This window comes from Hylobates moloch, unplaced genomic scaffold (assembly GCF_009828535.3).
Source record: "Hylobates moloch isolate HMO894 unplaced genomic scaffold, HMol_V3 SCAFFOLD_15, whole genome shotgun sequence".
NCBI classification, from domain to species: Eukaryota; Metazoa; Chordata; class Mammalia; order Primates; family Hylobatidae; genus Hylobates; species Hylobates moloch.
The window spans coordinates 48,687,766-48,703,148 of record NW_026652290.1 but is presented as its reverse complement, the minus strand read 5'-3'; the positions used below and the strand labels follow the sequence as shown (position 1 = coordinate 48,703,148).

Below are 15,383 nucleotides of genomic sequence, written 5' to 3'. Positions count from 1 at the left end.
TAAAATCCAGTTGCTGTAAAGTAAATGCTCAGGAGTACATGTAGGTTTAAGCCAACTTCGACCAGTATTATCCTACTGATGAAAAAAAAAAGAAAAAAAATCTTGGTCAGAACTCCTTCCATTAATAATTCACAGGCTGCTGCTCATCAAGATACTGAATAAGCTCCTATTCTAAATGGGATACTGAGAAGGAAGATGAGAGAATAGGGATGGCATCCAGAACTATAAAATAATACATTTGTGTTGTTTTATGCCACCAAGCATGAGATGATTTGTTACAACAGCAGTAAGAAACTAATGCATATGCTAGCAAATTACCTGCCTAAAAAGAAACTACACTTTTCTTACCTATATCCATTGGTCGTTCTGTACTTAAACTGTCTGTGCTGCCCTGATGTCGACATATAGGAGTCTTTCCTTGTTGATCTGATAACTTCCCAGTACTGACAGATCTAAAAAGAATGGTGATGTTTTTAATAAAGGAAAAGTACACTTTTTAAAACTAGAAGGGTTAATAGGAAGTTAGAGAATGAGGAAACAAGAAATAGATACCAAACAATTCAGGGTCGAGATAAACTTCAATAATACAAATAAAGGACAGAAATAGAATATTCAAAAAGTTCAGGAAGAACTATGTACCTACACAGTTACAAGAAGCATCTGTGGTTTTCAGAGATTCTAAATGTATGCAGTACATATCAATAACCACATGGCATAAATCACCCACTACACTAATGTAGTCTTGCTGCTTTTATAACAGAAATCTGTTTTACTATTACAGTTTTCATGTTTAATGCTAGAATGGAAACAGTCTTTTACCTGCCAAACACTGCCTTGCTCTGCTGCTCGGCCCGCTGCCTCTCACTTCCTTGCACTAAGAGGCAATGGGCACATTCCCGTGGCTCATTCCCATCTTTGGACTGTTCTTCAGCAGGCCCATGACGAGTAACCAAGGCTAACAGGTTGGAAGATGCTTGCGTTTTAGGGATTTTGAAAGGAGCTGTGGTCTAAAGAGACATATATATGTAAACTAGTTAATACGATGCATGAACTATTCAGTACTGGCAGGCTTGTGTGACCCAATAGTCAGGAGTATGTAGGAGATAGGTCGGGGTGGTGGGAAAAATTGTAGAAAGATGCAAACCTTCCTGGAAGGCCGGGAGGTTTTACAAAAATTAGGATTTGGCTGAAGGCAGCCAGATTCTCTTATCTGGTGCCTGAAAGCTTAGGTTAGATAACAAGCGGATGTTAAAAAACTGATCTAGATAATTTAGTTTACTTAGGCCTTGGAACCTGGCCTTTAATCATCCATGTACAATTATGTACAAGTATGTTGACTCAAGGCCTTTGTCATTAACTCTGTACTAAATAAATGCCTGCAGCACCAGCAGGTCAGGGCTGTGGCTGCTACAACTCTTTCTGTGAATGGCCCAGTCCCCTAGCCCATTCCTTCACTGGATATCTGTTTCGGAGTGCATTTTTTCATCCATTGCTTGGTCAGGGTCTGCGGGTCAGACCTGGCAGGAGTATAGACTCTGGAGTCAGTTGAACCCAGATTCAAACACTGGCAGCTCTATTTACAGCTTGTGTGACCTTGCACAATTCATTTAAACTCTCTAAGCCTCAATTTCCTTTTTTCAGGATTAAATGGGATCATACACAAAAAGCATTCTGCAAGTAAAGTACTTACGCTGCGTCTGGTACATAGAAAGTGCTCATTATATTATAGCTATTATTGTCCAGGAGCAGTGGCTCATACCTGTAATTCCAGTATTTTGGGAGAATGAGGCAGGCGGATCACTTGAGGTTAGGAGTTAAAGACCAGCCTGGCCAACATGGTGAAATCCTGTCCCTACTAAAAATACAAAAAAAATTAGCTGGGCATGGTGGCACATGCCTGTAATCCCAGCTACTCAGGAGGCTGAGATACCAGAATTGTTTGAACCTGGGAGGTGGAGGTTGTGGTGAGCTGAGGTTGCGCCACTGCACTCCAGCCTGGGCGACAAAGCAAGACTATCTCAAAAAATAAAATAAATAAATTATAGCTATTCTCATAATGAATCCTTTCCATAAAGTACTATACCAGTTCCTGACCTACAAAAGGGTTTAATAAACAAACCTTAGTAGGAGAGCCAATGATTGTTGGCAAAGGAGTTTTAAAGAACCAGTCAGAACTCCGTGGAGAGGACCCCAAGTGCTTGGTGGGAGAAGTTCCAAGGCTGCCAGGCCGACTGGGCTGAGGCGAGTAGCTGTACCCAGCCCCAGTATGGGATGGGCACACGGGGTCAGAGTGCTGTTTTCTGAGCTTCTGCTTGTTCTGATAGATGTCAGTGAGGGTGGGGGCGCTCTGCAGTCTAGCACCCAATAAGAGAGACTGTGGTGACTGAGCTTGTGGCACTGGAGAACCTAACAAGAAAACAAATCTAACATTAACCTGAAGTGAAGAAGTGCAGTGCAAAAATGTAAAAATTAAGAAGACAATTTTTAAAATCAGAATTCTGATATTTTTCATAAGACATTCTAAAAGTGATTTACTTGGCAAGAGACTATTTTTCTGTCATCCTTTGCAAAACAAGTCCATTGTTCATATTCTCAGGAGACAGAATTTAATGATTATGGGTTATTAGCTGTTTTTAATCAGTAGGTAGCAAATACCTCAGATTAATGCAAGGTCTGATTAGCACCAAAGAGAACAATATTGTTAATGATTAAAGTTAATGAATACAACAAAAGCCTACATTGAACAGGATGATTTTTACTCTGGATAAATATATGTAATTATTCTCTTTTCTCACACAGCAACTAAAAGAAAACTTAAACTAACCCAAAATAACTCCTTATTCAAAAAAAACAAAATAAACAAATATATATAACGTGTAGGAAAGAAGATAACAGACCTTTCTGAGATTTTACTTTGTGTAAAAATAACAAGCATGTGGATTTTCTGTACTTTGTCCATTAAATTACACACTTAAAACCAAAAGCATCCATATTCTCACAAAGAAAATACTTGCCTGCAGATATCCTTGCCTCTTCAGGGGACACCAAATCAAGAGCCTAGGAGGTCCCCTTTCCCTTGCTACAAACCTTGTTGTTTCCAACCCAAGGTCCACTAATCCTTGACTCCAGTTACACAATCTTTGGAGTTTCTTAGAAGCCAAACTATCAAGAATAACATAAAGGGCATGCAAATATTCTTAGTGACCTAACCATCATTCTTCTAAAAACAGAAACCAACAGAAGCTTTGCTATTGACCACTCCTGGCTTCATCTCTTTCCAAACCTGATATTTAACTTTACTGCCCTTTATAAAAATAAATTTGTGTTAAAATCTTATGGTCTGAATAAAGTTATTTAAGCTTTGTTAAAGAGTGCTTTTCTAAGTAACACAGGAGTCCTTTAACTGGCCAACTCCTTAAATATCCATACAATAGAATTTAACTTATAAAGCCACGATTCATACATATCTTTTCAGGCAAATATATATTATATAATTTTAAAAATCTGTATTATTTTATCTGATGCTGACTCATGGCTCTTACCAAAAATGGTATTAATCAGCTGGGCATGGTGGCTCACACCTGTAATCCCAGCACTTTGGGAGGCCGAGGCAGGTGGATCACAAGGTCAGGAGTTCGAGACTAGCCTGGCCAATATGGTGAAACCCCATCTCTACTAAAAATACAAAAATTAGCCGGGCATGGTAGTGCTCACCTGTAGTCCCAGCTACTTGGGAGGCTGAGGCAGAAGAATTGCTTGAGCCCAGGAGGCGGAGGTTGCAGTGAGCCAAGATCGTGCCACTACACTCCAGCCTGGGCGACAGAGCGAGACTCCATTTCAAAAAAAAAAAAAAAAGTATTATTAATCAATAGTATTAAAGTAATAAAATTTCACTCCATAAATAATTTTCATTATCTATGTGAAAATAACCAAAACTTAGCCAAGTTATTTAATTCCTAAGACTTACTTTCATTAAGGAATCTCATATCCAAAAGGAGGTATTAGATTAGCTTTATGACATATTAAACCACATTAGACCAAGATTCTAAAAATCAGGATGGCAGAGGAGATATTTCATATCAATTCTGTTCTTTGATAAGACTAGAAAAACATAACTCAAATCCATTTATAATACAATTCAAATTATTAATAAACCAAATACATTCTCCTACCTGAGGAGTTTCTACTCCTGGAGTCATGGCCCTGAGGATGCCCACAGCAGCACTGACTGAATTGCTCAGGAATGGTACCAACTACAACAACAAAAAAAAAAGATGGGGAAAGGAAGAAAAATATCAAAAACCAATAAAAGATGGCAACAGGCAACACATGCACAAATTGCACAGTAAATTACTGGTTAGAAAATTTTAAGTAACAAACGTTTAGTTCAACTAACATTTACCGGACAACGAATCTGCTGGGTGCTGCACACTAAGATAAAAAGTATCATATAATCTGCCTTGAAATAAGAACATTACGGGAAGAAAAACCACATAAACAAATAAATGCTCCTAACAGGTATGTCCATAAGACAGGTAAGTACAAAGAGTTTGTACAAAGTGTCCGGGCTTGTGGAGCTGCAGAGCACAGCTAACAGACAGCCCCAGCTGCAGTCCCTCTGGATCTACTACACTGGTGCCAAGGCTAGGCTTCCCCCAGGGCTGTTCCCAGCCAATGACTGCATATGGTGGGGCACTAATTCAGGCTTGTTGAAGCGGGTCAGGGAATTCCTCTAACAAGACAATCCAGTGCTTGGGGCTACTCCTTCAGTCTGGCTGAAACCTTCTTAGACCTATACCACAGTCTGAGACTCTTCCTGACCAGCTCTTCCTCCTTCCTGCCCTCCTTTTCCAGGTGTTGGACCTATGTCTTGGTCTGAGGGCCCTCCCTGCTTCCTCCTGCTCCTCCCCTTTATTCTTCACAGAAGTTTCCCCAAGTCACTCTCTTGTATATCTAATATGTTCTATGCATCCATTTCTCTGAGAATTAAAACTAGCACAGAGAGAGAGAGTTAGGGAAGGCTTCAGGGAGTTTAAGCAGATGAGAAACATATGTCTATATCAAGAGGGCTCATTCCAAGGGATCAGGCAGCGGGCAGAGATCAGATCCTTAGGGAAGGGCTTTATCCTTGTGTGCAAGGATGAGATTTGGACCTTGTCTTTGGAGACCTTGAAGTACCTCAGGGGCTGCTACAGGGGTGAGAAAGAGCCAAAATTTTATTTAAAGATTTTTCATCTAAAAACAGCTTTGAAACCATTGCAACAGGTAATGTGGCAATTTAAACTTTTTTCTTTTTCTTAACACTATCATTGTGTGTTTTGTCTTGTTTTAAATAGGGCTCCTGAGGAAAGCCCTTCTCTTTTTGTCTCTGGAGACTTCTTCTCGTTCCATCTTAGTGTTACTTCAGCAGTTCTGACTGAAGGTGGGGCCCTCTCCTGGGGCCCCTTTTTTGCAGTTTTGAGATTTGCCACCCCCAGGCCCTATCTGCACCACCTGTTCTTCCCACCACCTCAATGCTGCCTCTCATACAGCTGCTGTAGTCTCAATGGCTTTGGCTCTCTCACACATATTTCTGGAGTTTGAGCTTTTATTTCTGTCTCCTGGTTTCAACGAAGATATGGTACATGGTTTGTTTTTCCTTTTGGTAGGGTTTTTCTTGTTTCTGGTGTTTTGTTTGTATTGGTATTCTCCTTATTACAGTACCAGGAGAAGTGGGAAGATCTATAACGAAGCTGCCACCACATGCCTACCAAAACTGGAAGGTTTCTGGTAATTGTGACCCAGAGCTGCTATACAGTAATCCTTATGAGTGATAAGTAGAAAAGGCATTTTATGCACTTCAACCTAGGGTTTCTGACTTTGCATTTAGAGCCCAATCCCAAAGGAGATGTTTTTTATACATAAGTTACATTTATATTATTGTATTTCCAGTAGAGATCCTAACAAATTTATACAGAGATTCTCAAAAAGAAGTTGGGGCTGGGCGCAGTGGATCACACATATAATCCCAGCACTTTGGAAGCCCAAGGCGAGTGGATGCTTGAGCCCAGGAGCTCGAGACCAGCCTGGGTAACATAGTGAAACTTTGTCTCTATAAAAATAAAAAAATTAAAAAAATTAGCTGGGTGTGGTGGCATGCGCCTGTAGTTCCAGCTACTTGGGAGACTGAGGTGAAAAGATCCTTTAAACCCGGGAAGCAGAGGCTGCAGTGAGCCGAGATCATGCCCCTGCACTCCAGCCTGGGCGACAGAGTGAGACCTTGTCTCAAATAAAGAAAGAAAAAGAAAAAGAAAAAAAGAAAAGAAAAGAGGGAGTTGGGATTGGGGTAAAGATGGAGGGACGGGATATGGCCTCCAATCAGCAAAGAATCACTGCCATCATGAGCCAAATGTCCTAAAGAAAATGTGTCATGTCAGATTTATTACAGTGAAAAAAAGGTTGAAAACAACTGTTTTTAAACTCTACTTACCCAAAGGGGAAGGTGAGTAAGGCCTAGAAGACCCAGTGGAGAGCCTTCGTCCAACTGTCTGTGCTGTGTCTGCTGGCACCGGGGAACATGATCCCAGCCGGAGGAAGCCCATGGGGCTGGTGTTGGACCTTCGTACCACTGCAGATCTGAAAAGTAAATTATTCCTTCTATAAAAGGTTCTAGAACTCTCTTTTTATTCCTGCATTTTCTGAAACTTCCTAACAATATGCCACGGAGTAGTTTTCAAAAATATGTAATACAGTCACATGGAACAATTATAAGATGCATAGAAAGAGTGAGGTCTACCTCTCATTTTTCTATTCTATCTGCCTAATTCCCAACACTTCCCCAATTCTGTTCAAAAGGTTACCATGATTCTTAGTTTCCAGTGCATCCTTCCAGAGTTCTTTAATGCATATACAAAACAAACTAAATATATACTCCTTTTCACCACGTTTTAACACCAAAGGTGATATATTACATACCAACCATTTTGAATCCTTTTGGTCTTAGGTCCTCTTTATACTCTTAAAAATTACTAAAGACCCCAGAGAGTTCTGTTTATGTAACTTATATCTATTGATATTTACTGTATTCAAAATTAAGCTGAGAATTTTTAAGAATTAACTCATTAATAAGCTTATTCCATGTAATATAAGATTATGAAAAATAAGCATATTTTCCAAAACAAAATAAATTAGTAAGAAGCATGGCATTATTTTATATTTTTATAAATTTCTAATGGCTCACAGAAGACATTTGGATTCTCATAATTGCTTCTGCATTCAATCTGTTGTAAGATACGTTATTTTGAGTGAAGAATATGAAGAGGATCCAGCCTTCCACAGATGTGCAACTGTGAAAGGAAGGAATATTTTGGTAGCCTTTTCAGGTTAACTGTGACATGTTTCTTTGACACTACACCAAAACTCATCAAGTGGTCGTTGCTAAAAGGTTGGCTGCAATGTGGATCTGAAACCAGATTAATGAACTCATACTCCATTATGTGAGACTCCATTCTTTTGCAAAGAATCTTGCACTTTGAATGAAACTTTAACCTGTGCATTTTTTTTAACCATTCAGTAATTTGGAAAACGTTGGTTCACTGAGTTACGCAGATATTCCAATACTGATACATTAAACAATATCAAAAAGTCATATTCATAACAAAATATCACCCTCAATTTTAAAAGAAACACGTGTCAAAATATAACAGAAGCTGTCAAACTTGTATTCACCACTGAATTTTTCCAACATTCTAATTTTTGCTTAAAAGCTCAAGTTTTATCATTGACATTTATCATCACTTGTTTTCTTCAAAGTGGAAAGACTTACCATTTTTGACAGAATGGCTGCTTGATACCTATAACCATGGTTTATCAGCCATTTTTTAAGGTAAAAAGGGTACTCTATGACAAAGCAGCTAGTTCAACTTGGAACTGGAACAATCATACAATGCTTTTCCTAAGATAACTACTCTAATATGCAGCAAAAGTGCTTTATGTGTACATCTCACTCAAAGATTGAGATTTTCAAAGAAAAATATTAATTTTTACTGCCTCATTACGGACATTCCTTTGTACTGCAAGTGTGTAGTGGAGAAGAATACAAAGACTAATAGTACTGTTTGGGTACCACCACCCTGATTCAGGCAAAGGTACCAATAGCTTTATCCATCTTTGCTTTTTGTACTATCAGTGCATGTATCAATATAATGAAAAAAACAAATAACGTCTAATTTTTATTACGAAAATAGTTTTGACCTCATGGACCCTCTGAAGGGATCCACAGACTAAACTTTGAGAACTACTGCACGATATACTGTTAATCACTTTACTTTTTTCATTTTATAGTATAACTTGGAAATCTTTCTATCTTGGCACAGAGGGAACTCCTTCACTCTTTGTGGAATGGAAGGTGTGTAATATTCCATTATCAGAGATGGATCATAATAAATTAGTTCATTACTGGTGGCCACTTGGCTTATTTTTCATCCTTTGGTATCGTAACAGTTAACAACTTTGTGTAAATGCAATTTCATACACAGGAGAGGCCTGTATATGTAGAGTATATCCATGACATACATATATGTAGACTTAGTTACCAGAAGTCAAAGTGCTATTTCCTCCCTCCACTCTATCGAGTTCTCTGAGATTTAGGTCTCTTTGAGGGTACTGTGGGGCACAGTGATTCTCCTTATGTCAGAATCCCTGATTATATGCATACTTACATCTGCCATGCTAAATCAAGTACCATTCTTCTATCCCCTTCTGTTTTCCAGAAATTTACTGAACTCTCTCTCTCACTGAATAGAATAAGAATAATCTATGCTTGGCCAGGCGTGGTGGCTCATGCCTGTAATCCCAGCACTTTGGGAGGCTGAGACGGGAGAATCACTTGAGGCCAGGAGTTCAAGACCAGCCTGGTCAATGTAGTGAGACCCCGTCTCTAAAGCGCAAAAAAAAAAGGAAAAGAAAAAGAAAAAAAAAAAGAATAATCTATTCTTATTTCAGTTGTTTTTGTGGACTTGTACCTTTGTTATTCCTTTAATATGATCTTAGTAAGGTCTCAGGATGGGGGAAAAGTAAACAATATGTAAATAATCTGCTACAACTGGTGGGATTTCATTTTTTAATAAGTTCTTCCTCAATTCTTAAAAGTATACTTTTTAAGTATATGTATCTATACACATGTATACTTAACATATATAAATAAATACACAAATATATACATATCATACTATATTATCAAGCTAAGCTTAAATATCATTTAAATTGATCAATTATAAAACTTTATTATTCAATTTTGTGCATTTCCATTATACACACATGTAAGAGACTAATAACTATGCCACAGAAAGTAACATATCTTCCAATAGCAATAAAATTTTTTTTAAAGGAGAAGAAAAAGAATTAAGCAAGAAAAAAGCTACTAACTTACCTTGGAGAACCATGTACATTTGTGCCTGAGCTGGCAGTAGATGTAAGATTCTGCTCTATGCGCTGATAATTCCTTATTTGAGTAGGAACTGGAATTGGTGCTGTTTCGCTGTGAGGTGACACAGTAGGCTGACACTGCCTGCAATCATAATTTATTGAAAAAGGAAAGAAACAGTGGTAGGACTGTTTTTCTTTCATTTGACCCATTAGTTATATTTAGAGAAAATTCCAGAAAGAGCCAAATGGTCACTCCACTACCTTAATAAGAAATGATCTTGTTAAAAAAATACATAAAGCCAAAAAAATCACATTTATTATCTAAAAAACTCCTGGCATTCATATGCCTATTGAGCACTAAGAATTATAATAACCTGGAAAAAAGTTCCTTTATAACAACAGGAAAAGTCCACAGGTCAGCAAAACTGTTTCATCCACTCACATTCTGCTATTCATTACTATGTGAGAGAAAAAATATCCAGGAAAATATGCTGGATAAAAGAACAGGAAGTTCAACAACAAAGATGACTGGAATGTTTGCAAAAGTCATGAATGCTGTAAGCATTCCCAAAGAGCTCTGAGTTTATGAAGGAGAACACCTTGCACAAACTCTCAAAGCATGCAACTCATCTGACGTCCACATTTTGTAGTGTCAGTATTTGGTTTCTTTAATAGCCTCTTTCCTCACTTTTCATAAATTCAGAATGTCCTTATATCACTTTCAATTCACTTTACAACATATCCTAAAACATATCAGAGATAACACTGAGCCCGAAGAGAGATGACTTATTTCAAAGTAAAAAGAAATATAAAACACTTTTGTAGTGGAGATGTTAGCTGCTTTCCCAATATCCATTCAGCCTTTATGTCTTACTAAAAAATAACTTAAATTTTATTAGTGGCAATAATATGCCCAATTAATTGCAGCATATCCCAGACTCCCTTGCAGCCAAGGATAACCATATGTCTTTCTTGGTCAGTGAGATATAAGCAGAAGTATTCTACTCATTCTTCCTGCTCAAAATGTGAGCATACTTGCTGGAGCTTCAGCAGATACCTTTGAACCACAAAAAAAAGGCCAAAAGCCCTGAAGACACGTAACCTCCTTGAGCCACAGAAACCAAGGAAACAACTGTTTATCGTGACTTTTCTTCATGTGAGAAAACCTTTAAGTGTTCAACCACGCTATAGTTAGGACCCTGTGGTCCTAATGATACACCATTTAGTGTGCTTCTATGAGTTCTCTATATACATTTTTATTTAGGTATTTCCATTTAGTATCTTTAAATACAATAATGAATGTTTTTAATATCTACACATCGGATTCTTCAGTTTATCTACATCCTAAAAACAAACAAACAAAATCCCAAAAACACAAACCCTCTACTATCACTTAAAACAGCTTAACAGTACTTCACTAATCAGCTCTGGTGTCTGCAAGCCAGTGCACTCACAGGTCTGACAACTCAAGTTCCTTAACAACAGAATAACCAACACAGTCATCAATTAGCAGAATGTGAATGAATAAATGCCATTTTTTTATTGTTTCAATTTAGTAAGTAAACAGAGTTTTTGAAGCATTCATTCCCTGCTAAAGTACATCAGGGAATTTTTTTTTAAATACACATTATCAAGCTCTAAAATTTTTCCTGTACTGGTTAATCTCTGAAGGGAAGAAGCTAAATAAAGGTACCCAAAGAAGTAAACTTAGCAACCTCATAATTCTAAGCGCCTCTCTCAGGTAATCTCAGCTGCCTTCTCTAACACCTCTGGTTCCTCCCCCTACCAGCATGAGGACATGAACAGCCATGGACGGTGTTCTGCAAACGTTATCTCAGATAGTCTCTGGACAGGACCTGCAAGCAGACTTGCTCAGAGTCTAGAAAGTCTTCCCTGGACAAATTCCAGATCTCCAGCTAGCTAAGACAACTGCAGCCATTTTCCTGTACAACTTAATATTAACACCAATATTTAACCATCACTCAACTCCCTGAGTCCAAGGTAAGGAGAGGGAAAGTCTGTGTATGTCCTGAGTCTCCAGCATATCTTCCTCACCTCCACTAGGGCCTACAATTCACAACATTCTCTGTGTGGACCGTCATCTTGGACCCATATGAAATACTTGAAAGATGAGGCAGCCTGGCCACACAGTAGCACAATCACATGTTACTCTACTTGTGCTGACAGGAAAGCACAAATGCAAATGGATAAATAAAGACTAGGTGACAGTATGACAACTTCTTCAAATTCACAATCTTCACACCAGGAGATCCCCAGTTGCCTCTTTGTTTTAGAAGACTCCATGAGTAAATCCTAAAAGGCTGACAAGTAATCAGGAAAGCAAGGGTTCAGCTGGAAGTAATGCCAAGGGACAGAGGGAAAGAAGAAGGAAGGATCTGTGCATAAGAGCTCCTGTGAAACGCAATCTAGTAGACTAATGCTAAGCCACAGTTGTGAGCTCATGCTCATGAGGCTGGGTAAGCGATGGGGAGCCAAATGGAGATAACCTGCTCATCACCCAGGGACCCAAGCAGCATCAGAGAAGGGCCTAGTCTGGCACACAGGCACACAGCTTGCAAGGTTCTAGTGAGAAAGGGGTTACTGCATGTAAAGGCAAGCAATCAGAAAGGTAGAAATCCACTCAGATGGTGCACTCTAATGCACCATGGGCTGTGTATGCAGCTGACCTCCATCAATGCCTGGCAACAACCAGTCTTAGAATTCTGATATCCTAACTCCCATGCCTGTGCCTATTTTTTGTCTGGATGCACAAGGAATAGATATTATATTCCCTACATGTACTGAAAACTGCCATGTAGCTAATGAAGGCACTATTACTAAGAAGTGCTGCTTTAGAGAAAAATGCATATTCACTGGTAAAGGAAAGTTCAAGAATTAGACCATAGGAAGAGAAGCCAAAAAGGAGCCAAAGACGACTCAAGAAGAAAAAAAGGCAGCACATCAAAAGAAGTGAAAATTTGGCAATATACAATTCCCATATTTGAATTCCCATATCCTCAAAGAAAGGAAAGAAACAAGATTGTACAAGATTTGCTTATCCCCATGGTTCCCAAACTGTGCACTGAGGGCCCCTAAGGTACCAGTGCTACTCAAGGGGTGCCTTAGAGTACATCAAATTGTTTAAGGTTTGGGAGGCCGAAGCAGGTGGATCACGAGGTCAGGAGTTCGAGACCAGCCTGACCAACATGGCGAAAACCGTCTCTACTAAAAATACAAAAAATTAGCCAGGTGTGGTGGTGAGTACCTGTAATCCCAGCTATCCTGGAGGCTGAGGCAGGAGAATTGCTTGAACCTGGGAGGTGGAGGCTGCAGTGGGCCAAAATTGCACCATTGCACTCCAGCCTGGGCAACAAGAGCGAAACTCCATCTCAAAAAAAAAAAAAAAAAAAAAAAAGATACTCTTGCATATACAGTGAAATGATCTTAGACAAGAATGCTAAGACCACACAACGGGACAGGGACAGTCTCTTCAGCAAATGGTGCTGGGAAAACCAGATATCCACATGCAAAAGAGTAAAGTTGGAATCTTATCATACACTATACACAAAAATCAACTCAAAGGGGATTAAAGGCCTGAACATTACACCCAAAACTATAAAACTCCTAGACGAAAACATAGAGGGAAAACTTAATGACATAGGAGTAGGCAATGATTTCTTGAATATGATGCCAAAAGCACAGGCAACAAAACAAAAAATAGACAAATATGACCTCCTCCAACTTAAAAAATTTTCATGTATCAAAGGACACAAAGAGTCAAAAAACAACCAACAGAATGGGAAGAAATATTTGCAAACCATACCTGACAAGAGGCTAATATCGAAAATATATAGAGAACTCTTACAACCCAACAACAAAAACCCAAATAACTCAATTTAAAAATGGGCAAAGATCTTGACTGGAGATTTCTCCAAAGATGATATACAAATGGCTAAGTATAAGAAAAGATGCTCAACATCACTAATCATTAGAGAAGTGCAAATCAAAATCACAATGAGGTATCACCTCACGCTCATTAATTAGGATGACTACTATCAAAAAAATAGAAAATAACAAATGCTGGTGAGAATGTGAAGAAACTGGAACCCCTGTGAACTGTTGGTGGGACTGTAAAACAGCACAACTGCTATGGAAAATTTAGCCAATTCCTGAAAAAATTAAACACAAAATTACCATATGATCCAGCAGTCTCACTTCTCGGTACATATCCAAAGGTACTGAAAGCAAGATCTTAAGGAGATATTTACACACTCATGTTCATAACAGCATGCACAATAGCCAAGAGGTTGAAGCAACCCCAAATATTCACCAATGGATGAATGGATAAACAAAATGTAGCATATACATACCATGGAATATAATTCATCTGTTAAAAGGGAAGAAGCCTGTCACACGCCACAACATGGATGAACCTTACAGTCATTACGCTAAGTGAAATAAGCCAAGTCACAAAAAAGACAAATGCTATATGATTTCACTTACATGAGGTATCTAAAGTAGTCAAATTCATGGAAACAGACAGCAGAATGTGGTTATTATCAGGGCCTTGAGGGGAAGGGGAAACGGGGAGGTAATGTTTAACGAGTATAGAGTTTCAGATTTGCAAAATGAGAAAGTCCTAGAAATTGGTTGCATAACAATGTGAACATATTTAACACTAATGAACTATAAACATTAAAATGGCTGAAATAGTAGATTTTACTTGTTTTTTAATCACAATTAAAATTTCAGGCCGGGCGCAGCGGCCCACACCTGTAATCCCAGCACTTTGGGAGGCCAAGGCAGGCGGATCACCTGAGGTCAGGAGTTTGAGACCAGCCTGGCCAACATGGTGAAACACCATCTCTACTAAAGATACAAAAAATTAGCCGGGCACGGTGGTGCGTACCTGTAATCCCATCTACTCAGGAGGCTGAGGCAGGAGAATCACTTGAACCCGCGAGGCAAAGGCTGCAGTGAGCCGACATCACACCACTGCACTCCAGCCTGGGTGACAGGACGAGACTCCGTCTCAAAAAAAAAAAAAAATTAGCCGGGTATGGTGGCACATGCCTGTAATCCCAGCTACTTGGGAGGCTGAGACAGGAGAATGGCTTGAACCCAGGAGGCAGAGGTTGCAGTGAGCCAACACCCCACCAATGCACTCCAGCCTGGGCCACAGAGCAAGACTCCATCTCAAAGAAAAAAATAACTAAATAAAATTTCAAGAAAAGAAATACTGAGGCCGGGCACGGTGGCTCATGCCTATAATCCCAGCACTCTGGGAGGCCAAGGTGGGCAGATCATGAGGTCAGGAGATAGAGACCATCCAAGCTAACACAGTGAAACCTTGTCTCTATTAAAAATACAAAAAATTAGCCAGGCGTGATGGCAGGTGCCTATAGTCACAGCTACTCGGGAGGCTGAGGCAGGAGAATGGTGTGAACCCGGAGGTGGAGCCTGCAGTGAGCCGAGATCGCACCACTGCATTCCAGTCTGGGTGACAGAGCCAGACTCCATCTCAAAAACAAAACAAACAAACAAAAAAAAACAAAAACAAAAAAAAAAACAGAAATAATGGACTGTAAAGCAAAATAGATCTTAAATCAAGAACACTAAGTTCTATAACCTTACTCGCAAAAATATAATATAAAAAAATTTTAGTAAGATAATGTAAATATACATACCCTCCACACACCAAGAACTCATTTGAAGCACGTCTGCCAGCAGTCCCCATTGGCATATCATCTAAAGGAGAGAAAAGTACAATCAGTTCCTGTTATACCATCTGCTTAAAAAAACACAAATTTGTTCCAACATGATTATTAGGATTTCATGCACAATGCAAAATTACCATTGGCTTATGTTATGATTTCATCTATAAGAAATAATAGATGACGTCAGAAAACTACGCCTAGCTGAAGACATAGGCTGCAACTCTTTGGATGCCCACTTCTATAAGCAAATTTGAGGTCTTC

The 15,383-nt window shown here is 39.0% G+C and overlaps 1 protein-coding gene across 2 annotated transcripts in view; it reads right to left on the bottom strand.

The window, feature by feature from the left end:
- ULK2 (unc-51 like autophagy activating kinase 2) overlaps positions 1-15,383 on the bottom strand; it is a 103,338-nt gene that overhangs the window by 22,910 nt on the left and 65,045 nt on the right. For both annotated transcript variants that reach the window (XR_009209971.1, XM_032176777.2), the window contains exons 14-20: positions 15,093-15,153; positions 9,410-9,547; positions 6,470-6,615; positions 4,173-4,253; positions 2,120-2,406; positions 820-1,007; positions 349-452 (exon numbers count right to left, since the gene is read on the bottom strand). Coding sequence is in view for 1 of the 2 variants with exons in the window: in XM_032176777.2 (XP_032032668.1) it covers positions 349-452; positions 820-1,007; positions 2,120-2,406; positions 4,173-4,253; positions 6,470-6,615; positions 9,410-9,547; positions 15,093-15,153 (1,005 nt within the window). In the remaining variant the exon portion in view is untranslated. The remainder of the gene's footprint in view (positions 1-348; positions 453-819; positions 1,008-2,119; positions 2,407-4,172; positions 4,254-6,469; positions 6,616-9,409; positions 9,548-15,092; positions 15,154-15,383) is intronic.